The sequence below is a fragment of the Erpetoichthys calabaricus genome, chromosome 12 (genome assembly GCF_900747795.2).
Source record: "Erpetoichthys calabaricus chromosome 12, fErpCal1.3, whole genome shotgun sequence".
Lineage (NCBI taxonomy): Eukaryota > Metazoa > Chordata > Cladistia > Polypteriformes > Polypteridae > Erpetoichthys > Erpetoichthys calabaricus.
The window spans coordinates 108189828-108217290 of NC_041405.2; the positions used below are offsets into that span (position 1 = coordinate 108189828).

Here is a 27463-nt window from a genome sequence, read left to right on the forward strand (position 1 = left end):
TTGTTTTATCAGTTTGATGTTTGATAATTTCCATGTTCATTTTAAAGGCAGGACACTTTCATGGAAAACTATTTCACAAGTCAGCGGGATAACATTTTTAGAAATGTTGAGGTGCTAATCTATGTTTTTGATGTGGAGAGCCGTGAACTGGAGAAGGACATGCACTATTACCAGTCCTGTCTGGAAGCCATTCTGCAGAACTCACCTGATGCAAAGGTTTTTTGCTTGGTGCACAAGATGGATCTAGTTCAAGAAGACCAAAGAGATTTGGTGAGACGGATATAAACCATGATAGCTAGAAGACTTGTAACTGCAGTAACTGAATACATTTTTATTGATTTGCCTCTTGTATGCACTTTACTGTTGAAAGAGTGGTTTTCAATGAAATGTTCAGTTTTTCTTGAAAGAAGCTGAATAGAAGTCTCAGAAAAGTACCGTATCAGTTTCCTTTTTTTTTTGTCTGTTTCCATTAGTGGGGGTATGGCTATACATTCCTACTAAATGGGTAATCCGTTTAGATTTTTACATGATTCCGTACCACCTTAAGTGTTGCTTTTAGTGTAAGTTGCCTTTTGTTTGAAGTAATTTTGTCCATGTGGAAATTATATGTATGTGGTGAATTATCATCATCCTGGAAAAATACAGTTCTAGAATAAGTGTAAAAAAGAAATGATTTATACTTTTCTGACTTATTTCTGCACTTTCACATCTGCTGCAAGTCTAAAAATATCTTGGGCAGTTAACTAAGCAATACGCTTACAATTGACTTCCATAATGGGTGGGACAAAGGCACATTTTTCTTTGATTTACCCCTCTGCTCCACAGTTTACAATTACAAAACAGACAATGCAGATATGATTAAAATGCACATTACATAATTTAAGGGAATTTATATATTTCAGTTATACCATGTAGGAAATTACAACACTCTTTTATTCATGTTACCCACATTTCAGGGCATCATAATGTTTGGGACAATTGACCTCACAGGTGTTTGTGATTACTTAGGTGTGTTTCATTTTTTCATAAGATGCCTAGGCTTGCTTCTACCCTTTAGAGTCTGTAGTTGCTATTGTTCAATATGAGGATGAGTACTGTGTCAATGGAAGTCAAAGACATCAGTAAAACCTTAGGATTACCTAAACCAACTGTCTGGAATATCATGGAGAAGAAAGAACACACTGGTGAGCTCTGTTATCGCAAAGGGACTTTTAGGATAAGGAAGACCTCCCCTGCTGATGACAGAAAAATCCATATTATGGCTAAGAAAAAGCCCCAAACACACGTCCGAAAGATCACAAGCAGTCTTCAGAAGGCGGCAGCTATGTATGCGTCAGAGACGACTATCCACAAAAGACTTAAAGGACATAAATACAGAGTCCACACTGCAAGATGCAAACCACTAGTTGGCAACAAAAACAGGATGGCCAGATTACAGTTTGCGAAAAAGTACTTAAAACCGGTCTTGTGAACAGACGAGATGAAGATTAATCTGTATCAGTGTGATGGCAAGAGCAAAGTGTGGAGGCGAAAAGGAACTGACCAGAATCAAAAGCATACCATCTCATCTGTTAAAGATGGTGGTGGGGTGTTGTATGGGAATGTATGGCTGCCACAGGTACTGGCACACTTATCTTCATTGATGAAATAACTGCTGACGGCAGTGGCAAAATGAATTCTTTGGTGACTAGGAACATCTGATCTGCTCAGGTTCCAGTAAATGCCTCCAAAGTCATTGGACAGTGCTTCATCCTACAACAATATAATGATACCAAATGTACTGTTACGGCAACATAAGTTTTTCAAAACAATTGAGTGTGTTTTCCATATGCTGAAAAGGCTACTTAAGGGAGTAGGAGGAAGGCATGTATAAAAAGTGTTGTAATTTCTACATGTTATTACTGAAATGTATGCAAATACCCTTAAAGTCTACAATGTGCACTTTAATCACATCTGAATTGTTTAATTTGTAATTTTAAATTGTAGAGCAAAGGGGTGAGTGGAGATGTGTCTTTGTCCCAAACATTACGGATGGCAGTGTGTGTGTGTATATCACAATATGATAATATTGTTCAGTTTAAACATTTCTTTTCTTTATGGCAAGCACTGTAAGCTTAGTAATGAGAAGGAATTGTGGATTTATTTTTTAAGTTAAATATAGTCGAACTATGTGTTTGAAATCTTGCACCTATTTTGTCAACTAGCAGCTCATTTGTTATTACTTTAAATATCTGTTTATCTTGCATTTTATCTTGTTCTTCTATGGGTAGCTAACAGTGGAAACCTTAGTTTATCTTAAATTGATTTAAGGACAGTATATGAACTGGTGTTTCTTTAAAATTAGCCAGCATATCAACAATTTCTTTCTTTTTTGTAATATTTTTCAAACTTACACTAGGTGTCACAAAATTTTGCTTAGTTGTACTGTGTGGAAATGTTTTTAACTACAAATGTGTGTCTATGAATTTTCTGTATATTTATATTTTTATGCATTCATATTTATAGATTTTTAAAGAGCGTGAAGAAGATTTAAAAAGACTGTCACGACCTCTGGAGTGTACTTGCTTTAGGACATCCATCTGGGATGAAACTTTATATAAGGTAAAATTAATGTAACTATCCAGCTGTTTTTTGGTTTTTTTGTTTGTTCATCCTTTCAAAACTCTGGTTATTGCTACTTGTCAGGTCAGAGCAACAAGACTAATCAATGGTGTATATGTTAAATGCCCTTGTTACTGTTGGTGAATGCAGTTTATTGTACATCTTCAATTTTTAAACACTTTTATGACAGGTTTCAAGAATTCCTATAAAACCTGAAAACAGAATTTCAATTTGACTTGTTTAATTTTTATGATGTTTAATTTTAGCTACAGGTTAATTTTCATGTTGTTTTTTGATCCTGTGGAGTACATTGCATTCATAACCACACTACTTGTCTAAAATTTATATATTTTTTTATGTATTTTTTTATTTGTACTACTACTAAGCTTGAAAGACACTGTGCACTGATTACATGACAGTAGTTCACATTTCTTTAACTTTTCTTATTCCTGTCATTTAATAAATACTTTATCGAAAATGTTAGGGGTGGTGTGAATGGTTGTTTGGTTCAATATTTCCATACATAAACAAATGGGTTACTTATTTCACACTGAATTTACTAATGTCCCATAACTGAAAAGCAATGAGCATCCTGTCATCAGCATTACTTTTCTGAGTTTGCAGTTAGTCCAATAATAGTCTTGTGTATATAATGAACAGCTGTTTTACCAGGACTTAAAACAGTCCAGCCAATTCCCAGTTTTTATGATGCAGTTACCATTTGAATACCTAGAGATCTGCTATTGAAAAATGAACATAATTTTTCAGTCAGTAACAAATACTTCAAATTATTTTTTGGATATTAAAAAAAATATCTATCTTTGTTTCTGTCACAGTATGCTTCATGATACACTGCAGTCCCCTTGTAAATGGAAACTGCAAGAGATAATAAAATCTTGGATACATGTGTAGGTTCTTATTCTACCTGAAAACATTGGTATATGGTATTAACCCCTGAAGGGAACTTCTCTTTTTCGCATACCCTAACTTATTCAGAGTTTTGGGGTCAGAGCTCAGGGTCAGCTATTTGTGTAGTGCCACTGGAGCAATTGCAGATTAAGGGCCCAGTGGAGTAGCATTCCTTGTGTCATTGCTGGGATTTGAGCCGGCAACCTTCCAGTTACCAGCCCAGATCCTTTAGCCAAAGAGCCACATCTCCATCAGCACCCACCACTCCATAACTTGTAATAAAATATATTTGATGGTATTCATGTTAATAAAATCCAATTTTCTGTTGTTTATTATAATAATGTAAAGTGTTTACATTTTTAATATCATTAGTGGAAGGAAAATGTAATGCTTGGTTTGTTGAGCAATAAAATCTGGCACATAGAAAAATCTCTAGCATATTTTTAGAAAATACAGTGGAACCCTATGTTGAATGACTTTCCCCTTGAACACATCATTTTCCGAACATATTATCTTAACAAAAAACGCACATAAATCAACATGAAATGTCTGTTGCTTGTTCTGTGGCTGCTCTTGCTGTGTGTCCACTGTTTCGGAGTACAGTGGTTGCGATTGCCCAGGGGTGGCGGAGGTTACAGTGCAACGCAATCTGGTTTGTACCTCATCTCATTGTAAGTGGCAGCCGTCCCAGGTGATCGATGCTGTAGGCGCATCAGCCACACAAACATGTTTGGCACCACGATCAGGTGATGCAGGGACCGATCAACTGTTGCCAGTACCTCACTTTCTTTGTCGATTTTGATCTCCAGGTCACTTGCACCAAAATCTGAATCCAACAAGTCAGAATCCAGTTCAAAATAAAAAGATACAGTATATGCAAAAAGTCCTCCACTGAGTATTTTACTTTGCGCATTCGTGTCACTCTCTGGCCAGATGTCAGTGCCATTCATGCTGTTGTTTGCTTGTCGCTACTCACAAAGATGCAGGGAATTAGACATCAAGTCAACGTGTTTAACAGTCTTCCAAGCACAAGAGGGACTGCCTTTACTGTAATGGTGCGGTTTTTTTTTTGTTTGTTTTTTTTGACATTTACAGCTGACTTCCTCCCTCAACCCATCATGTCGACAAAAGTTGGCATTGTTCTACAAGCCACCATGGGACCGAAGAACTCCATACAATTAAAGTGAATTTAAATTATTGTCTGTATTTTATCTATTGTGTTTTTTCTTTTTGTGTAAGAATTTATTCATTTTCATTATTTTTGTATTTGATTTTATGCATGAAGTATGCTTATAAAGGTTTAAATAAACAATCGTCTGTAGTTTGGGAACGGATTAATCCATTTAACATTAATTCTTATGGGAAAACGGTTTAACTTTTCAAACAAATTTGTTTCTGAACAGACTTTAGGAATGAATTATGTTCGACAACCAAGGTTCCACTGTATGAATTACTCCTGTTGGTATTCTGTAATAATTTGGCCAATGCTTTGAACTAAGATATCGTATACATTTATTAGTGTTTGTACATGCACATTTATAGTTATAATTATATTTTTGGATACAGATTTGAATTTGACAATATCTGCTAGAGTAATCTGGTTATTAATTAAGGTTTGAACATGGATCAAAATCTTATAAGAAAACCATTTTATTCACAGGCCTGGTCCAGCATTGTCTATCAGCTGATTCCTAATGTTCAGCAGCTCGAAACCAATTTACGTAATTTTGCTCAGATTATTGAGGCAGATGAAGTCTTGCTGTTTGAGAGAGCTACATTTTTGGTAAGAACTAAATGTTACAATCATAGATATTTTATATTGATTTTAATTGTTTAGCTTAAAAAAATTAATTGCTTCTATTACAAAATCTTTTTCAGACTCTTCCCTTTTTTTGAATAAATTGTTGATTTATAGCTGTGAAACAGGTTTCAAGTTAATGAAATCCTACCTTGCACCTTATGCTTACCATGATAGTCTCCAGATTCCTCATGACCCTGTTCATGATAAAGCAGTTTGAAAGATGGATGGAAGAACTTAAATTGTTGCTTAATGTATCATATCTGATTTTGTATGCTTTTGATGAACTATTGTATCTGTCTCTCAAACCCATTCAATGTCAAAATTTTAATGTGAAATGTAGTGTTCATAACAAACAATCTATTAAAACAAATGTAACATTCTCAACCTATTTAATGTGGTTTTCCAGAGTGCTGCAGGGTATCCTAGGAGCATAGGGTACAGTGTAGCAACCATCCATTGTCAGGATGTCAGCTCAACACTGGGAACAAATGCAAGCACCCACACTCACACCAGGTCAGTTTAGAACCCTGGTTAATCTAACACTCACTTCTATGGAGATGATGGGAAAAAATATCTAGAGGTAGAGCTATGCAGACTAGGCAAGGGTAAAAATATTGATTTTCCAAGTAATCTTTATTTTTCATTTAAAGGGTTCAATATCGATTCTTAAATTTTCAAGACCGATCTAGTACATCTGTATCCTGCTCTATGACTATTTGTAGATTTTTGCTTATCTTCATGTTTGGCATCCGATCCAGTAGATGTCACTAATTCACCTGTTAAGGAGTTCTGTGGGAAAAGAGCTTTACTACTTGTACTTTGCACAAAGAAGCATGTCCTCCTTACCTGTAATCGGTGTCTTTGACACTAAATGAAGATAAGTAAAAATCTACATATAGGACATTTGTACAAACTGGCATGTCTTTCTAAACTAAAATCGGTGTTTTCGACACTTAAATCACATGGATGGACTTACTACGAATTCAAACAGTGCATCGGTAAAGCACAGCTGGATAAAAGCAAAGCCATATGTAAGATGTGCAATTCAGAAGTTAAGTATTGTGGTAGAGCAAACAATTTGAGATAACACTTATCCCAAATTCACCCAAAAAAGTTGTCTCAGTTGACACCCGAATGAGCAGAACCTAAACAATCTACACTGGTGACAGCGTTTAATTTCAACCTTAATTTGTTTTGTGCCCAAAACATAACAGAATCTATAGTGGTTCTTATCTGTAAAGATATGAGACCCTACACTGTTGTTGACAACGAGGCTTTCAACACATGATGCTAGTTTTCGAACTGCAGTATGTTATACCAAATAGAAAGCAAATGAGTGAAGTTATTGTACCAAGGCTTTATAAAGATCTTAAGCAAAGCGTTGCCATTCTCTAAGGTCAGTGGAGACATTAGCCCTAACTTGTGACAGCTGAACACCCAAGGTAGCTGATTCCTACGTCACTATCACATGTCATTACATTAAAAATGACTGTGCTTGCTGCATGCCAGTCACACCAGGAGCAACTTCGCTGCCTATACAGTATGTAGAGCTGCTAAGATGCTGGCCGTTGTTCCAAAAACCTTTCTAGTACCTCCAATGCTCCGTTTCTTTGCGTGACCACATCAGTCGCAAGACTCTGTTAACAAGTTCAATAAACATTGCTTCTCTTTTAGCACATGCCTCATCCATTATAGCAAGAAGGCAATTGTTGGAATTTTCAAAATGAGCTTGTGTGCAAAGCAGCCGATGTAAAGTAGCTCTGTAAGCTGCATGCACAGATCATATTAACGGAGTTGTCACTCATGTTCCATTCAACCAGCATCAATGTCAACAAGCCTCAGCACTAGATCTCTGTTTTAAACCCTTCCTTTTTTTGTCTGAGGATGAAGTGTGAGGACACATTTTCAAGACTAGTTAACACAGCAGTTACACGTGAGCAACTGTATGTGTAATTTGTAGAATTATAGAAAGTCATGAATCTTCCCGCTATATCTTTAATTTCTACTAATTCAAGATTAGTTTAAATTGTCTAATAGGGGAATAAATTTGGCTAATAGATTACTGAATAACATTTGATAATTAAGAAGCAATATATAATTTTATTTAATGATATTATTTACTAGATAACATAGGTAATTTTATAAAGTAAATGGCACTGCATTGTATTAAAATAAGGAACCCCTCAAAATATGCATGGTCTCTGATGTGGCGATAGTTAAGAGTGCAGTTGTGTGAAAAAGTGTTTTTTTTTATAAAAGAGTAATGAGATTTTGTTCCACATCTTGCAAATGCTGATGTTAACAGTTCATTGCTGATCATGTATTGATTCTTAAATGTCATTCCATGCTTATGCATATATTATGACGTCACTATGTAGGCATCCTTCACATAAAGTGTTAATGAAATTTGTCACATTCTTTTAATGTACTCAATGCATGGTTAAGTAATCTCTAAAAAAGCCAGCACGTCAAATAAATTAGTGCATACTAATTAAAATAAAGATAAAATTGATATCTAATCGGACATTGTGAATCGAAATCGAATTGAAACATCAGTTCTAATACCCAGCCCTAATGTAGACACAGGGAAAAGGCATAAAGTCTGTACAGACACTGATTAGGCGTGACATTTGGACCCAGGAACTGGAGACAGCAGCAGTAATCTCTCTGTTCTCTTAAATCCTATAGATTTGAAGTGTACACTATACATTTATTTCATTATCACTACTAGGTAACTTATAAGTCACAGAGGTATAATGCAAATGTATAGTTATTTCTGAAATTTCAGCATGCTTAATTTAAATGACTTGTTGTGGGCCACATTATATTTTTGTCATTAATAGCTTTTTTCTTGTGTGTATCTTAGGTGATCTCACATTACCAGTGCAAGGAACAACGTGATGCACATAGATTTGAGAAAATCAGTAACATTATCAAACAGTTTAAACTTAGCTGCAGGTAATATCAACTATGTTTGCTCTAGCTTTTAACATTCTTTGAATAAACAGTTTAAATCAGTTTCTTTTTAATTTTTTTGTACAGCAAATTGGCAGCATCGTTCCAAAGTATGGAAGTAAGAAACTCCAATTTTGCTGCTTTTATTGATGTCTTCACATCTAACACATATGTTATGGTTATCATGTCTGATCCCTCAATACGTAAGTTCTTGTTAATTTTTATCTAATCATGGAATTTTTATCTAAATGGCAGGATACATTTATTATTACTATAGGATTTTACTGTTACAATGGTGACACGTCTATATAATTATTTCTTTAAAAGCAGGCATACTTTGTTGTTTTAAATTTATAACAATACAGTTTATTTTCAGAGCTATTCTTGTTTCAAAATAAAATAGCCCATAATGTAGTTACTAATTTACTTTCACCACAGACGTTGTCTTTTAAAGCATATATATTTTAATACAAAGATTGTATGTTAGAAAAATATTCAACATTGTGAAATTCTGGTAAGCCAGAGAAAGTGGTCTATTTTTGTAGTTTTCTTATGTTAGCATTTAATTTCAATGAAAAACAATCTTATGAATAAATTGTATGTATACAGCATCTAGTAAAGTGGGAGCAGTTGGATGAAAGAAGGATCCAATACTTATTTGAAATATCTGCATGACTGTGGTTGTGGACCCCAATTTAATTTAATATTTAACATTTTTTTGACATATTGATTATCATTTGTAAATATGCCAAGTAGGCTTTGTTATTTGTAATAATGAATAAAAGGTAAAACCTCCATGTGATTTGAAAGAGATATGTTTCTTGGGCACATTTTAAAGATTTGTTTGTAAAGACATTTCAGTTTATTTATGCTTCACAAGGAAAACCATCTAAGATTATTTTAACACAGAACGTACAAAAATGACACTATCTGCAAAAAAGATGTGGATAATAAGAGGCACATACCACTTGAGAGTGATACTTGTACATTTTTATAAGGTGAAATGCTTTAAATATGTGCAACTATAATCCCGTAGTCAGTCTGTCATGAGCTCTACAGAGCAATATAACAAAGGTTATGTTTGCAGAGCATAAGCCACTAAATAAACCTAGCAATGTGTAAAGCAGGGTAAAAGGTGCAGCCACTGAACTTCTAAAGTATTAGTGATGCTGGTAGATACTATACTAAAGGATATGTAATGCATCCACCTTTTCCATTGCTACACTTATCAATATATCCATCCATCCATCTTCATCAAAGAATATGACGTTCAAAAAGTTTTTTCACAGAATAACTTTGAATGCAGTTAAACCTAACTCTACCACAGTATGTATTGATGTGCTGAAGTGACCTAATGCTCATTTTTTCTGGTCTTGCCTCAGTAAGCGGTTTGACATAATGTTAAGTCCTTACTGTAGGAAGTTCTATGGAATTAGCAAAGTTGAGTTTACGCTGTAACATGAAAAGACTGATGCATGAACATGCGTCAGTAGACATTTTCTGTGTTGTATATACTTGCACCTTGCTTCAATGTTGTAGTCTTCTTTGCATATGTTTTCCTCATGTTTTCATTGCTTGTTCTTGAAAATGGAGGTGAAAGGGTAAGATTGCAATGCAAAACTCAACCATTCTAGAAGAAACATGTAGATATAAATAAAATACTGCAACAGTTCCACAGCTTTCCTCAAGAGGTTGGACTATTGTTTGTCAACACAAATAAGATTGTCTCTTTGATGTGGAACTGTGCAATGTTTAAACTACAGCGCTTTACTATTGTCTAGAAACCATGTTACTGAGCTGTGGGACAATGTGCTAAGTAACTTTAAAAATCAGTTTATGTAATTGTAAAATGTGTGCAAAAAGGCAAATTTAAAATTATTTTGCTACAAATAAAAACCTACACGGCACAATGGTACATAGGTAAAATTTAATTAGCAGAAAAGATATTGGTCATTTAAAAATCATTAGCTTAGTTTACATCACATTTTTTTTTTTTTTAAGTATTAAAACAATCATTAATAAAGTACCAATCTTTTTTGATTTTGGACTTCTGGAAAACTTACTTCCACGATGCCTGCACATGTGATTGATGCCAATTTACCAAGGACCTTGATTTGGGGGTGCATAACATTGTAATAGAGAACTGGAGAAAGTCATAGAGGTAAAATCGGTACAGATTGTCCTGATCAGAATTAAAGGTTAAGCAAATATGTTTAAGTTTAGAGAAATGTTACTGCATCTGATTTCAGAATGTATCTGTCACTGTCCATATACAGTACATTCAGTATACCAAAACTATTAAGAAATATAAGAATGTAAATTTAAAGAGGTGGTCATGACAGGCAAGGCATTTTTCTTAACTAATTCATTCACATGGCATTAATCACTCGTATGACAGTGGAGAAATTTGAGTTCAACAACAAAACCTTTCCCATGGAAATGTTTCTTTTCCCTCATTTTAATATAAATGTTGATGAGCAAATTACCACATATGGTTTGAAAGTGGATTAGTACATTTATTTTAATGAATTTCCTTTTAAATGTCTTTGTACAGAGTTCTTGGGTATAAACTAATGAATTATGAATTATTACTATTTTACTGCATTCCGCTTGGCCTGCCGGTACCTATTAGCTGCCTCCAGAGTTCCACAGGACAAAAGGGACCGGTAGGACTCCTTCTTCAGCTTGACGGCATCCCTCACCGCCGGTGTCCACCAACGAGTTCGGGGATTGCCGCCACGACAGGCACCGACCACCTTACGGCCACAGCTCCGGTCAGCCGCCTCAACAATAGAGGCACGGAACATGGGCCATTCGGACTCAATGTCCCCCACCTCCCTCGGGACATGGTCGAAGTTCTGCCGGAGGTGGGAGTTGAAGCTACTTCTGACAGGGGGCTCTGCCAGACGTTCCCAGCAGACCCTCACAACACGTTTGGGCCTACCAGGCCTGACCGGCATCCTCCCCCACCATCGAAGCCAACTCACCACCAGGTGGTGATCAGTTGATAGCTCCTCCCCTCTCTTCACCCGAGTGTCCAAGACATGTGGCCACAAAGTCGATCATCGAACTGAGGCCTAGGGTGTCCTGGTGCCAAGTGCACATATGAACACCCCTATGCTTGAACATGGTGTTCGTTATGGACAATCCGTGACGAGCACAGAAGTCCAATAACAAAACACCACTTGGGTTCTGATCGGGGGGGGCCATTCCTCCCAATCACGCCCTTCCAGGTCTCACTGTCATTGCCCACGTGAGCATTGAAGTCCCCCAGCAGTACGAGGTGGTTGCTGAGGCAAAAACTCGGGCATGGGAGGAATTTGGGGAGGCCATGGAGAACGACTTTCGGACAGCTTCGAGGAGATTCTGGTCCAGCGTCTCAGGAGGGGGAAGCAGTGCAGTGTCAACACTGTATATGGTGGTGATGGTGCGCTGCTGACCTCGACTTGGGATGTTGTGAGTCGGTGGAGGGAGTACTTCGAAGACCTCCTCAATCCCAATAACATGCCTTCCAGTGAGGAAGCAGAGCCTGGGGACTCGGAGGTGGGCTTCCCCATCTCTGGGACTGAGGTCACCGAGGTGGTCAAAAAACTCCTTGGTGGCAGGGCCCCGGGGGTGGATGAGATATGCCCGGAGTTCCTCAAGGCTCTGGATGTTGTAGGGCTGTCTTGGTTGACACGTCTCTACAACATCGCATGGACATCAGGGACAGTGCCTCTGGACCGAAGGGTGTGTTCCAACTACAGAGGGATCACACTCCTCAGCCTCCCTGGAAAAGTCTATTCGGGGGTTCTGGAGAGGAGGGTCCGTCGGATAGTCGAACCTCGGATTCAGGAGGAACAGTGTGGTTTTTGTCCTGGTCGCGGAACAGTGGACCAGCTCTACACCCTTAGCAGAGTCCTGGAGGGTGCATGGGAGTTCGCCCAACCAGTCTACATGTGTTTTGTGGACTTGGAAAAGGCGTTCGACTGTGTTCCTCGGGGGATCCTGTGGGGGGTGCTCCGGGAGTATGGGGTACCGGACCCCTTGATAAGGGCGGTTCGGTCCCTGTACAACCGGTGTCAGAGCTTGGTCCGCATTGCCGGCAGTAAGTCGAACCCGTTTCCTGTGAGAGTTGGACTCTGCCAGGGCTGCCCTTTGTCACTGATTCTGTTCATAACTTTTATGGACAGAATTTCTAGGCGCAGCCAGGGTGTTGAGGGGGTCCGGTTTGGTGGACTCAGGATTGGGTCACTGCTTTTTGCAGATGATGTTGTCCTGTTTGCTTCATCAGGCCGTGATCTTCAGCTCTCTCTGGATCGGTTCGCAGCTGAGTGTGAAGCGGCTGGGATGGGAATCAGCACCTCCAAATCTGAGACCATGGTCCTCAGCCAGAGAAGGGTGGAGTGCCCTCTCAGGGTTGGGAGCGAGATCCTGCCTCAAGTGGAGGAGTTCAAGTATCTCGGGGTCTTGTTCACGAGTGAGGGAAGAATGGAGCGGGAGATCGACAGGTGGATCGGTGCGGCGTCCGCAGTGATGCGGGCTCTGCATCGGTCTGTCGTGGTGAAAAAGGAGCTGAGCCATAAGGCAAAGCTCTCAATTTACCGGTCGATCTATGTTCCTACCCTCACCTATGGTCATGAGCTATGGGTAGTGACCGAAAGAACGAGATCGCAAATAGAAGCGTCTGAAATGAGTTTCCTCCGCAGGGTGTCTGGGCTCTCCCTTAAAGATAGGGTGAGAAGGTCAATCATCCGGGAGGGGCTCAGAGTAGATCCGCTGCTCCTCCGCATCGAGAGGAGTCAGATGAGGCGGTTCGGGCATCTGATCAGGATGCCTCCTGGATGCCTCCCTGGGGAGGTGTTCCGGGCACGTCCAACCGGGAGGAGGCCCCAGGGAAGACCCAGGACACGCTGGAGGGACTATGTCTCCCGGCTGGCCTGGGAACGCCTCGGGATTCTCCCGGAAGAGCTAGAAGAAGTGGCCGGGGAGAGGGAAGTCTGGGCATCTCTGCTCAAGCTGCTGCCCCCGCGACCCGACCTCGGATAAGCGGAAGAGAATGGATGGATGGATGGATACTATTTTACTGAATCTTATTTTCCATGTTTCTTTGTTAATACACTTCCATTGAAGATTTTATTTGTAACAAAGTATAGTGTGCATACCAAAACGACTGACATTCTAGCTAACAAAATGTCATTTATTGATACCATTTTAACAAAATGTACTGTCTGCTGTCAATCAAAGAGCACTCCAGAAAAACGACAATGTAATATACTTGCAACCTTTAAACGCATGACATCATTGTGCGAGGAAACAGTGGGCACACAGCCGTGTACATGTTTACTGACAGACAGGTTAGCATTTTGCACAGAGCATGCTTTAAATCAAAAGAGAAATAAGCACGCAAAGATGCGGAACAGAAGGAGATGCATGATGTACCTTACTTAGTACGCGTGCGCCAAGTCAGAAGGAACAACTGAATTCCATAGGGCACAGATATCTTCATAACAGGGGACTTGCATGATGGGCAGATGAATTTCAAATGTTTTGCATGTCTTCCTTTTTGTTTTAATGACTATATTGCATCATAGGTGCAAGCGTAACCAGTCTCTTCTTTAAATTCTGACGACATAATTTTTGCCATTAGTGGAATATGGCTCATGGATCTCCAAGGAGAAACCCACCTACCAGCCCACACATACCAACATATACTATATGATAATGGCACATCCAATCAACAATTTAAAAAAAAAAAAAAAAATCCCTTTTGCATCTGTTACAGTATAAATAGTTTAAAGTTTCAATGATTTCATTTGCCACTGGTGCTCTAAGTAGAAATGATAATCACCAAAGCCTATTTTTGGTTACAAGTGTGACCATTTTAGTTGCATTCTGGAGCCATTGAGTCTGATGAGAGAATCTTTCCATCCGATGATGCCAATGGTCTTTTTTCTGAGGTGCCTTTTGCAGATGCAGGATAGCAGCCTGGTAGCAAAGCAGTGGCATTAAGTGTCACATCCAGATACCTATATGAGAAACAGAACAGAGGAGGGTTAATAGCAATTTATAAATTTTGTGATACTTATTTTGTTGTGGGAAAAAAACTTTCCTGTATATTCAAATAAATCATTCTCAAAGACCAGATGAAAATGCAGAATGATTCTTTATTTGCACATAGATATGCACAAATGTTTCAGTCCATGGAGTGAACAATCAATAAAACAATTCCCTTTTATGATTCTCAATTACCATTACCTTATATAGTGCATCACGTCATCAGACTCTTAATATGCAAAATTCTATCATTTTAGCTACTACAGCCACCAGTAACTTTGTATACATGTTGATTCTTCCATTATTCTAAATATAGCTTAGTTAATGGGGGTGTCCTATGGGTTTTCCCATTGATCTTACCTCCGCTTTATAATAAGGGTGTTTTAAGAGGGTGTTCATTACACATGTATTTCACTTTAACCTGAGCAACTATCTTGGTGTCCTTTCCCTTATGCTTTTAATAATCTCTTATTATGCCATCATTTAAGTACATGCTTGTATTAAATTGTAAAAAGTATCATGTATTGAATTCAAAAGACCTTCTATGATGAATAAAAAATTTGGACTGTGTTTTCCCTCGCCCGGACGCGGGTCACCGGGGTCCCACTCTGGAGCCAGGCCTGGAGGTGGGGCTCGATGGCAAGCGCCTGGTGGCCGGGCTTGCACCCATGGGGCTCAGCTGGGCACAGCCCGAAGAGGCAACGTGGGTCCCCCTTCCCATGGGCTCAACACCTATGGGAGGGGCCAAGGAGGTCGGGTGCAGTGTGAGTTGGGTGGTGGCCGAAGGCGGGGACCTTGGCGGTCCGATCCTCGGCTACAGAAGCTGGCTCTTGGGACGTTGAGTGTCACCTCTCTGAAGGGGAAGGAGCCTGAGCTAGTGCGCGAGGTTGAGATGTTCTGGCTAGATATAGTCGGGCTCACCTCGACGCACAGCTTGGACTCTGGAACCAGTCTCCTTGAGAGGGGCTGGACTCTCTACCACTCTGGAGTTGCCCCCGGTGAGAGGCTCCGAGCTGGTGTGGGCATACTTATTGCCCCCCGACTTGGAGCCTGTACATTGGGGTTTACCCCGGTGGACGAGAGGGTAGCCTCCCTCTGCCTTCGGGTGGGGGGACGGGTCCTAACTGTTGTTTGTGCGTATGCACCAAACAGCAGTTCAGAGTACCCACCCTTTTTGGAGTCCCTTGGGTGCTAGAGGGCATACATTCTGGGGACTCCCTGGTAATGCTGGGAGACTTCAATGCTCACGTGGGCAATGACCGTGAGACCTGGAAGGGCATGATTGGGAGGAATGGCCCCCCCGATCTGAACCTGAGTGGTGTTTTGTTATTGGACTTCTGTGCTCATCATGGATTGTCCATAACGAACACCATGTTCAAGCATAGGGGTGTTCATATGTGCACTTGGCACCAGGACACCTTAGGCCTCAGTTCGATGATCGACTTTGTGGTCGTGTCGTCGGACTTGCGGCCACATGTCTTGGACACTCGGGTGAAGAGAGGGGCGGAGCTGTCAACTGATCACCACTTGGTGGTGAGTTGGCTTCGATGGTGGGGGAGGATGCCGGTCAGGCCTGGTAGGCCCAAACGTGTTGTGAGGGTCTGCTGGGAACGTCTGGCGGAGCCCTCTGTCAGAAGTAGCTTCAACTCCCACCTCCGGCAGAACTTTGACCAGGTCCCGAGGGAGGTGGGGGACATTGAGTCCGAATGGGCCATGTTCCGTGTCTCTATTGTTGAGGCGGCTGACCGGAGCTGTGGCCGTAAGGTGGTCGGTGCCTGTCGTGGTGGCAATCCCCGAACCCATTGGTGGACACCGGCGGTGATGGATGCTGTCAAGCTGAAGGAGTCCTACAAGTCCGTTTTGTCCTGTGGGACTCTGGAGGCAGTTAATAGGTACCGGCAGGCCAAGCGGAATGTGGTTGCTGAGGCAAAAACTCGGGCATGGGAGGAGTTTGGGGAGGCCATGGAGAACGACTTTCGGACGGCTTCGAGGAGATTCTGGTCCACCATCCGGCGTCTCAGGAGGGGGAAGCAGTGCAGTGTCAACATTGTGTATGGTAGGGATGGTGCGCTGCTGACCTCGACTCAGGACGTTGTGGGTCAGTGGGGGGAGTACTTCAAAGACCTCCTCAATTCCACTAACATGCCTTCCAATGAGTAAGCAGAGCCTGGGGAATCAGAGGTGGGCTCCCCCATCTCTGGTACTGAGGTCACCGAGGTGGTCAAAAAACTCCTAGGTGGCAGGGCCCCAGGGGGTGGATGAGATACGCCCGGAGTTCCTCAAGGCTCTGGATGTTGTAGGGCTGTCTTGGTTGACACGTCTCTGCAACATTGCATGGACATCGGGGACAGTGCCTCTGGATTGGCAGACCGGGGTGGTGGTCCCCCTCTTTAAGAAGGGGGACCGAAGGGTGTGTTCCAACTACAGAGGGATTACACTCCTCAGCCTCCTTGGAAAAGTCTGTTCGGGGGTTCTGGAGAGAAGGGTCCATCGGATAGTCGAACCTCAGATTCAGGAGGAACAGTGTGGTTTTCGTCCTGGTCGCGGAACAGTGGGCCAGCTCTACACCCTTAGCAGAGTCCTGGAGGGTGCATTGGAGTTCATCCAACCAGTCTACATGTGTTTTGTGGACTTGGAAAAGGCGTTCGACCGTGTCCCTCGGGGAATCCGGTGGGGGGTGCTCCGGGAGTATGGGGTACCGGACCCCCTGATAAGGGCTGTTCGGTCCCTATACAACCAGTGTCAGAGCTTGGTCCGCATTGCTGGCAGTAAGTCGAACCCGTTTCAGTGAGAGTTGGACTCCGCCAGGGCTGCCCTTTATCACCGATTCTGTTCATAATTTTTATGGACAGAATTTCTAGGCGCAGCCAGGGTGTTGAGGGGGTCCAGTTTGGTGGACTCAGGATTGGGTCACTGCTTTTTGCAGATGATGATGTCCTGTTTGCTTCATCAGGCCGTGATCTTCAGCTCTCTCTGGATCGGTTCGCAGCTGAGTGTGAAGCGGCTGGGATGGGAATCAGTACCTCCAAATCCGAGACCATGGTCCTCAGCCGGAAAAGGGTGGAATGCTCTCTCAGGGTTGGGAGCGAGATCCTGCCTCAAGTGGAGGAGTTCAAGTATCTCGGGGTCTTGTTCACAAGTGAGGGAAGAATGGAGCGGGAGATCGACAGGTGGATCGGTGCGGCGTCCGCAGTGATGCGGGCTCTGCATCGGTCTGTCATGGTGAAAAAGGAGCTGAGCCATAAGGCAAAGCTCTCAATTTACCAGTCGATCTATGTTCCTACCCTCACCTATAGTCATGAGCTATGGGTAGTGACCGAAAGAACGAGATCGCGAATAGAAGCGTCTGAAATGAGTTTCCTCCGCAGGGTGTCTGGGCTCTCCCTTAAAGATAGGGTGAGAAGGTCAATCATCCGGGAGGGGCTCAGAGTAGAGCCGCTGCTCCTCCGCATCGAGAGGAGTCAGATGAGGTGGCTTGGACATCTGATCAGGATGCCTCCTGGACGCCTCCCTGGTGAGGTGTTCCGGGCACGTCCAACCGGGAGGAGGCCCCGGGGAAGACCCAGGACACGCTGGAGGGACTATGTCTCTCGGCTGGCCTGGGAATGCCTTGGGATTCTCCCGGAAGAGCTAGAAAAAGTGGCTGGAGAGAGGGAAGTCTGGGCATCTCTGCTCAAGCTGCTGCCCCCGCGACCCGACCTCGGATAAGCGGAAGGAGATGGATGGATGGATCATGTATTGATTAAAAAATATTTGATCATAATTCTATAATATTTATACAAATGACTAACAAATAGAAATACAGAATGCATAGCTATTCAGCAGCCATAGTCAGTGAATGCTAAACTAGAGTGGTCTTCAGCCTGGATTTAAAAGCTGAAACTTGTCTCTTATATTAACAGGCAGACCATTCCACAGCTTTGTGGCCCTGTAACTAAAAGCTTGATCTCTTTCTGTTATTTTATTAATCCTTGGAATCTTAAGTAGGCCTGCATCTTGAGATCTCAATGTGAGCTCTGATTTGTAAGTAATTGTAAGCTCAAATATGTAATTGGGTCCTTGGCCATTTAAGGCTTTATAGGTTAAAAGGAAGATTTTGAAATCAGCCCTAAGCTTAACTAGGAGCCACTATAAGGACTTTAGAACTGGAGTTGTATGTTTGTATTTTCTGGTTCATATAATAGATTTACTTGAAACTGCACGCCTGTTTAACTAAGACACCCTTACATTCATACTAGCACATTTTAGATTAGAAAATGGAAACATAATTTTGTGTTTTATTTTCTGATAACAATTTACATATAAGAAGTCTTATTTCGTATTATTAGGGCCTTTAATATGTTTAACTAGCTTGCAACTTTACGTAATACTTACTTTAGAGGTGTGTTTCTGGAGTATACCAATTATCTAAAGGTGATTGGTGAAAATTAAAATATATTCAATTGTGTTATGTGAATGACAAACATACACTTTGCTTATAGGGATTCATTTAAAAATATTACAGAATTGTATCACATTATTCATGAAGAATGCATTTATCTGACCAATGGCTAATCCCTATTGTGTGTGCGGTCTCTTGCACTGATACTGTTCAATTCTTGATTCCAGTTCACTCCACATTGGCAGTGTTTTCTTCTGTCGTCAATATCATCTTAAAAACATGTTCTGACATAACAGAATTCTGCGACCTACCTCTTTATCCACATGAATTTGAATGGATCTACTAAAGCATATTGTTCACTAGTGTCAGAAATCCAATAAGTGCACAATACTTTATTTTTTGATACCCCCCACCCTCCCACATCCTTTCACTTAATTATGAAATGAGAAACATGTGCAATAAAGCATAATTCCTGAAGTTTTTGCGCAGGCTGTTATGTTTTGATCAATCCTTGTTATGCTTACACTCAAGTCTTTGTTTATTTGCGAAGTTGCAACATTGTTCCTGTTGATCTTAACCCAGGGGTGGAGATTGGGTTCTTGGGTTGCACAGTAACGATAAGAAGGGATTCGGAGATCGGTTGGATTGAGTTGTCCTCTTTTTCTTTATTTGTGCTTGCTATAGTCATCAGAGTAATGGCTAAATGTATAATTATATATTGGAATATACACTCCCTTAATTCCCTAAACCATCAGGATTGCCATTTTATTTGCTGCAGCTCTGAAAAGTCAACATCTCCCTCCTGAAGGAAATACACTTCAAAAAAGATGTTTGTGCAGGACTTACTTATCTGTATTTTGTGTTGAAGTAACATCTCTGCTGATAAAATTGGTCTCGTATTGTATTTTCGTTACAGCTGTGTTGTAAAAAAATTGTCTTGATAGCTGCCCGTAGTTTTATGTCAACATTTCATTCGATCAATCATTCTTTTTGCAACTTTTCAAACATCTAATTTCTGGTGAATACATTTTATGTAGGCATGGATGATATAGATGTGGTGAATGCTGTCAAACCACACTCTTCAGCCTCCTTTCTTCCTTTAGACAGTTGTAAGTTGGGGGTATTTGTGGAGAGTGTTGCAGTGTGTGGACATTAGAGATCATTTTAATAAAATTGTATAGACACTGTATGCTGCTCCCTCGGTTATTATGTAAATACATTTAGCATTGTCAACAGCAAATTTACTCATTAAGGAGCAAACACAGTTTCATGATACTTCCAAATTATATTTGGAAATTTTAGGATCTAAAATTATTTGGACTAAACCAGTACTTTTACTTCCTAATTCTTTGAATTGTGAGTTGGTATACTTGTTTGCCTGGATTTTTGCCCACTACTTTTTTTCTATATTTAATGAGTTGTGTTTTTGTTTCCAATTAAAAAAAATAATTAAGCTTTCCCATGGTTCAGCAGGGTTTGTGTAATGTGTTTTTTTGTGTGAATTCTTTTCCATATGGCACACTTTTCCTAATCAGTCAGTTTTCCAAATCATGTTACAATGTAGACTCAACTTTTCTGATGTGCTAGCATTTTTTAAGTAATAGAATTTTATATATAAAAAATTGTAAAAATTCTTGATGACTTTATAATTCATAATGTAAGTTAGCTAGTGCCAGTTACTACCTCCATAAATTAATTTAGTAAAATAACTACATATTAGAGAAAAAAATTATGTAGGTGATTAATATGCTATTAATTTTTACACATTTGTTTTTGTTTCTTATTCCCAGCATCTGCCGCCACACTGATTAACATCCGTAATGCTAGAAAGCATTTTGAAAAGCTGGAGCGTGTTGATGGACCCAGACACAGCCTGACAATGCGCATGCGTTAAAAAGAAATTTGTGTGACTGCAAGCATATCATCCTGCTTTTTTGGCAAAAGTCCTCAACCAGTTTTCAAAATGCACAGTGAAGTCCTCCTTTTCAATAGTCACTAATTCTTTTGCAAAAGTTTATGTAAAATTATTTTTTTTCTTTCTGTTTTAAATATGACACTTTATTTCTGTTCTTTTTTAAATTATATAACAACTTGTTTTTGCTGGGAGTGCCTCATTTTTGCTTTTATTTATTCTTTTTTTTTTTTTTTTTTTAAATACAGAAACTTCACAGAGGGTGTGGGATAGATCTCTTAAAAATGCCTGGTACTGGCCTTCATTTGACTTTGTGCAATCGTGCTACTATTGATCTGCCAAATAAAAATGCAGATTAAAAAAAATGTACTTTCCTTGATAATATTTGTCTTTAAAAATGGTTTGTTTTGGGTCTTGATATTATGTTTCACCTTGTGTTTTAACAGATTTTCACTTTTCCCCATTATACTGGTTAGCAGTTTTAAGGGGGCAAGGATATTTTGCTTGGCTAAGCATTAATCTGTGTGAACTGATTTTTAATATAGTAGTACATTTATGATATTCAGAAATTTCTTGAAGTACTTGAGAACTACTTTGACATTTATAGAATTATTATAAAGAAAGAAAAAAAAAAAAAAAAAAGACAGTACATTTCCTTGAAAAGCCTTGTATGGTGTAAAAAGATAATGCTGCAATGTGTACTAATACATACCGAAGTTGTACTCCATGCTTTCTACTTAGGCAGCTGGCATTTTTTATTTTCCAAAAAAAGGCAGATTTAAGAATTCTATTCTTCATATCCTCAAGTGTTCCAGATAACATGTCAGCAGAAATGTGATAAGCTACTGTGTAATTCCTTGAAGGAGTTAAAAAAAGAAAAAAAAGAACACTTGAACATCTTATCTCTAAATGTGTTTCCCAGTTAAACCTAGACATTTTGACTTTGCAGGTCAGCATTTAACTGTGAGGTTACTGGTAAGTGGATTTTTTCTTACTAGTAAAATTAAGACCTAGACAATAATTTTAAAAAGAAATGAACTATACGGTACATTTTTTACATAATAGTGTAAGAACAATTGAAACCGGTTTGCAGCTTGGAATTATTTTAGCAAATATTAGATTAATTGAAGTAATAACTGCTTCAACCTTACAGAGTTAGGTTAAACTGGTGATTCAACTATCATTCGTATTGGAAATGAAGTTGTTTTGTGTGTGGTGTCAAGTTTTTAATAAATCTTTAGCATCTCAGGGAAGTCCCATATTTAGTGTTTATGAGTGATCTTAACAAATCAAGTAGACAAGCCCAAGTTACATCTAAGATCATTTTGATGATACTGGCCATTAGGAAAAAGATTAAATTAAAAAGGATTAAAAAATAGGATCTTAATATGCTTTGAAGAATTTTCAGTCTTTTTATTAATGAAAATGTGGCAAAGTGTGCAAACAGTTAAAATTTACAGTGAGATGATTGCATGGTGACAGTAACTTGCAGAACATTGTGAATAAAAAAGCAATGATCTTTACATTTTACAAATAAAGTGGACGTGTTAGGACTAATGTAGTATAATGGAGTTCCACACACTGCAGAGCTTTACTACAGTGTACCCGACTTCTGTTTGGCACAAACATTTTCATGACTCCTCATCCATACTGTGAAACATGGTAACAGCTTCGTGCCATATGCAATTTTGTATTTTTCGGGCAATACAAGTCTCGTAAGTATAAAAGGAAACATGAATGTATATTTTCTGTATGTCAGTTCTGCTTCTTTAGTTAATTTTTGAAGGCAACTGGAACAAAGAAAGTATTAACCCTATTTCAGTCTGGGAATGCCACACTAATTACAATTTGACAAGCCACTATATGCACAAGTGGTATTCGACAGGATTTATGTTATTGTTGAACAACCATATCGGCAGATAGGCTAAACCAGATGAATGTAGACAAAAGGTCTCTGGCCCTCAGTGAGCTAGGGGTCTTGTCTATCCCTCTCAGAATTTCTTCTGTTTATACAAATCAATATAAATAGCCCCTTCCGTTCAGTGTTTTATTAAAAGACAATGGAAAAAGCATTTTGGGGGAAAAAAAATGCCAGTGAATGCAAAGTGAAGCTCCTACTCAGTGCAGTGGAGGCAACAAAAAACATACTACTTGGTGGCTGAAGCAGTGGTATAAGCAACAAAAGGAAATTGTGGAGTGGCACATTGTAGCAAAGGCACTCGAAAATCCAAGTTCAGAAAGTTGCACAGTGCCTGAAGTAAAATAACAAAGTCGACGTGACAAGGTGAGTGAGTTGTCATACGGAAGCGTATTAGACCCTTTTTCTTTTTACTGTTTACCTATGTTGACTTTAATCTCATTTTGTCATTAACATATGTCATAAACCTCACCTTAAAATTGATGTTTAATTTACTAGAGCAGGGGTAGGCAACGTCGGTCCTGGAGTGCCACAGTATGTGCAGGTTTTTGTTCCAACCCAGTTCCTTAATGAGAACTCAATTATTGCTGATGAAGCACATATTGCTTAAGTGACATTTTAATGCTTCATTTTAGTGGTCTCGCTTGTTAAGGTTCTCCAACCTTAATTGCTTATTTCAATCTTAAACTGCTGCATTCAGTGTTTTAATTGCTCCTTATTAGCAATAAGATGTAAAACGGGTAGGCAATGTCGGTCCTGGTGCGCCGCAGTAGCTACAGGTTTTCATTCAACCCAATTGCTTAATTAGAAACCAATCATTGCCAATCTCAGACCTTATTTAATTTTATGGCTTGTTAGTCTGTGCAATGTAAGGCTCTTATATCGTAGATTTTTTTCCTTTCCAAGGATATCATCCAAATGATTTGAAGCCTAAAACAGATCATTTTCAGTCTGTCACATTTTTCTATTAAGTGTTTTATTAAATCAAACCGTGCATGATGAACACACACAGATGTAATTGGAAAAAAGCTAGCTGGAGAACTGCTGGCTGCTTTGTCTTTTACATCTTATTGCTAATAAGGAGCAATTAAAACACTGAATGCAGCAGTTTAAGATTGAAATAAGCAATTAAGGTTGGAGAACCTTAACAAGCGAGACCACTAAAATGAAGCATTAAAATGTCACTTAAGCAATATGTGCTTCATCAGCAATAGAGTTCTCGTTAAGGAACTGGGTTGGAACAAAAACCTGCACATACTGTGGCACTCCAGGACCGACGTTGCCTACCCCTGTACTAGAGTGTCTCAAACCCCATCATAGCTAAAGTAGCACATTAAATGCATCTTATTCTAGGTGTTTCCCAATCCAGTCGTTAATTGCTATATGCTTCTTAAAGGGGCTTTCTCTTACGCTGACAGGAGCACACAGGCAGTGATCGCCACACAGAATACATTACATTCATGATATTACAGCTTTCTGAAGATTTTAGGATACTAAGATATATACGTGATATCATTTTCATGATGAAATGCATTTAAAGCATGTATTAAACGTGTTGCCATGATGGCACAGTGGTAGTGCTTCACATTAAGGGAGTCGTGTCCCGAGTGTACCTTGCCTGGCGTTTGTATGTTTTCCTGGAGGGTTTTCTCTGTGCTTCAGTTTCTTTGTCGTGTCATGCAGGTTAGAGGATTTGATAATGCTAAATTGACACTACTAGTGTCGTGTGTGTGTGCGCTCGTATTCACCCTGCAATGAGCTGACATCCCATCCAGGGATTGATACTGCCTCAGGCATGATACTTACTGGGATGGGTGTGACACAGTGGAGTCTTTCAGACTTTTTCATACATGTAATGGGGATAGTGAATATGAAGCAAAGTGGAGGAACCAAGTTAACAGTCCAACAGCTAAGAAGTCCCAAGCAGGGTTTTGGAGCACTGAGAGGACTACAAGACAGTTAGATATCCTGGTCATTCTCTGTGGCAGGAGAGGCCTCCAGCTGTAACAATTGTCCATGCCACTGGATTAAGGTAATCTCTGCTGAGAGAGTGGGATTGCCCCTGTGCAATGGCATTTCTGTTGTGCGACTCATCTCATCTCAAGTCAGCCTAAATCTGTTTATCAACCATCAAGCTTGAATTTCCATTTAACTTCTTTTGCCAAGTTCTGCCATGGTGGGGGAGTTTCGAAGCAAGAGGTGGTAATGAGCACTGGCAGCTGTAGTCACAAACCTGCACAGTGGCAGCCTCTGGGCCACTAAACAACCAGTGGTGGTTTGTCTCAGTACCTGGTGCAATAAGTTGGTCTATGGCCCTACTAAATCAGGATGTTCTCCCTTACTATCATCTGAGGTGTTGAGCTTGATTAAAGATCAGGAAGCACTGAAAAACCACTGGCCTAAGCATTTTTCCCATTTATTCAATAGGCCATCTATAGTTGATCCATACAGCAGATTTGTCAGCAGCCAGTCTTGGATGGTCAAGACCTGCTGCCCTCTGCTGATGCAATCAAGAATGTGATCTTGCAGATAAACTCAAATAAAGCAACAGGACAAGAAAGCATTCCTGACAAGATCTATAAAGTATTACATCAAAATATCTTTCAGGTGTTCCCGAGGGCTTCTGAAAGACATCTGGCTCTCAGAGGAAATGCCTGATGTCTTTCAGATGCCCTCATGGTGACCCTGTACAAAACATGGGGAGAAAATCAGACTGCGGCAACTATAGGGGATTCCCACTGCTGTCCACCTCTGGCAAGATCTATACCTGCATTGTCCTGAACAGACTTGCCACTGTCCCGAAAAGAAAACATTAAGAAGGACAGGGTGACTTTCATGCCATAATGGAATACAGCAGAGATGGTGTTTGCTATGAGGCAAGCCCAGAAGGAGTTTATCGAGCATAACAAAACCCTCTATCTGTCTTCATTGACCTGACAGAAACATTTGACACAGTAAACAGAGAAGCTCTCAGGATCATCATGAAATGCTATGGATGCCCAAGCAAATTTGTGATGTTGACTCAACTTCTCCATAATGGAATGACAATAAAGGTCCTTTTCAGTGGTGATACATCAGATACATTTGCCATTTCCAGTGGGGTCAGGTAGGGCTGTATACTAAACACACAATGCACAAACAAAATATCTCTATACTGTCTCTCAGGAAACCTTCTTTGCCAATGACCGCGGTACTGGCTCACGAAGATGGTGTTCTACAGCTGATGGTGAGCAAACTCTCAGACATTGTTAGGCTCTTTGGCTTGGCAATCAACTTGAATAAAGCCAAAGTACTCTATCAACCCATTCGAAATAACAACCCCATAGAACCAAAACTTGCTGTTGATGTCACCCGGCTTACAAATGTAAACAGTTTTAAATAACCTAGAAAGGATCATTTCGAATGATGGGTCTCTGGAAAAAATATCGAGGCCAGGATCAGCAAAGCCAGCCAGGCTCTGGGGCTGTTGCATGATTCAGGTTAAAGTTCAATCAACACAAAATTCACATCTCCACCAAGTTGAAAGTTTACAGAACTGTGGTTATCACTTCTCTCCTATATGGATGTGAGTCCTGGACTCTCTACCATCGACACATCAAACAACTTTTTCAGCTTAAAACTTTCACATCCCACCCCACCGCTGTTACTTCAGGTGGGCTCGGTCCTGTGGCCCTTCCTTTTCATTATTTACCTCCTTCCCCTTGGTAATATTTTTCGTAAATATAACATTAGCTTCCACTGTTATGCTGAAGACACCCAGCTCTATCTCACTAGCAAACCTACTGCTTCCTTTCCACCCTCCTCACTTATTGATTGATTGAAAACAGAAATCCTGTTTTTCTTCAAATGTTCTTAAATTAAATAGTGACAAAACTGAGGTTCTCCTCATTGGTACAAAATCAACATTATCCAAAACTAATAATTTTTCATTTGTTATTGATAATTCTTTTGTTTCTCCTTCCCCACAGGTTAAGAGTCTGGGTGTCATCCTTGACAGTACTTTGATCTTTTCAGTCCCACATCAATAATATCTCCCGGTCTGCATATTTCCACTTGCTTAACATTAATCGTATTGCCCCAATCCCCCCCCATTCCCAACACCACCGCTATCCTTGTTCATACCCTTGTCACTTCTCGTCTGGATTATTGCAATTCCCTTTTCTTTGGTCTTTCTTGCAAATTTCTTTATAAGCTTCAACTGGTTCAGAATTCAGCTGGCATCATTACTAGAACCCCATCTATTCACCATATCTCCCGTTTTGCAGCAGTTTCATTGGCTTCCAGTTAAGTTCCACATTCAATTCAAAATTCTTCCACAACCTTGCCCCTCCATATCTGTCTGACCTCCTCCATGTTGCCATTCCCTCCCGTACCCTTAGATCCTCTTCCTCCATCCACTTGACTGTCCCCTTCGTCCATCTTACCACTATGGGGAGCAGAGCATTCAGTTCCCCAGCTCTGGAACTCATTACCATCTGAGCTTAGAAATATTGAATCATTTTCACTTTTCAAATCTAAACTTATAACTCATTTGTTTAAGACTGCTTTTTCTCTTTGATTACAATTGCTCTGTCTGATTTTAATTTTTGTATTTTAGTTTTGTTTATAATCTCTGTTTTATCTATTGTTCGGTGCCCTTGAATGTTTAGAAAGGTGCCTACAAATAAATAAAATGTATTTTTATTATTATTATTATTATTAACTGGAGAAAATCCACATGCACGCCCTCTGCCCCATCCTTGGTATTCATTGGCACGACTGCGTCTCCAATCTGTGTGATTGTTCAGAGTTCTCCAGCATTGACTCCTCATTATCAGAGCCCAGATGCGGTGGAAGGGACATGTCATCAGAAGTACGACCACCGTATGCCTTCCCGGTTACTCTATGGTGTACTGGAGATTAGGAGAAGACTTCAAGTTTGTCCATGCAAGTGCCGTAAAGTTGCTGTGA

At 40.1% G+C, this 27463-nt stretch overlaps 1 protein-coding gene across 1 annotated transcript in view; it reads left to right on the plus strand.

Annotated features, from left to right (window-relative positions):
• The window catches only part of rraga (Ras-related GTP binding A), a 30607-nt gene extending 9820 nt beyond the window's left edge, over positions 1-20787 (plus strand). The window contains exons 5-10 of the mRNA XM_028815977.2: positions 48-270; positions 2506-2601; positions 5171-5293; positions 8178-8269; positions 8354-8469; positions 20474-20787. Coding sequence (XP_028671810.1) covers positions 48-270; positions 2506-2601; positions 5171-5293; positions 8178-8269; positions 8354-8469; positions 20474-20577 — 754 coding nt within the window. The 3' untranslated portion in view covers positions 20578-20787. The remainder of the gene's footprint in view (positions 1-47; positions 271-2505; positions 2602-5170; positions 5294-8177; positions 8270-8353; positions 8470-20473) is intronic.
• Positions 20788-27463: the final 6676 nt, after the last annotated feature.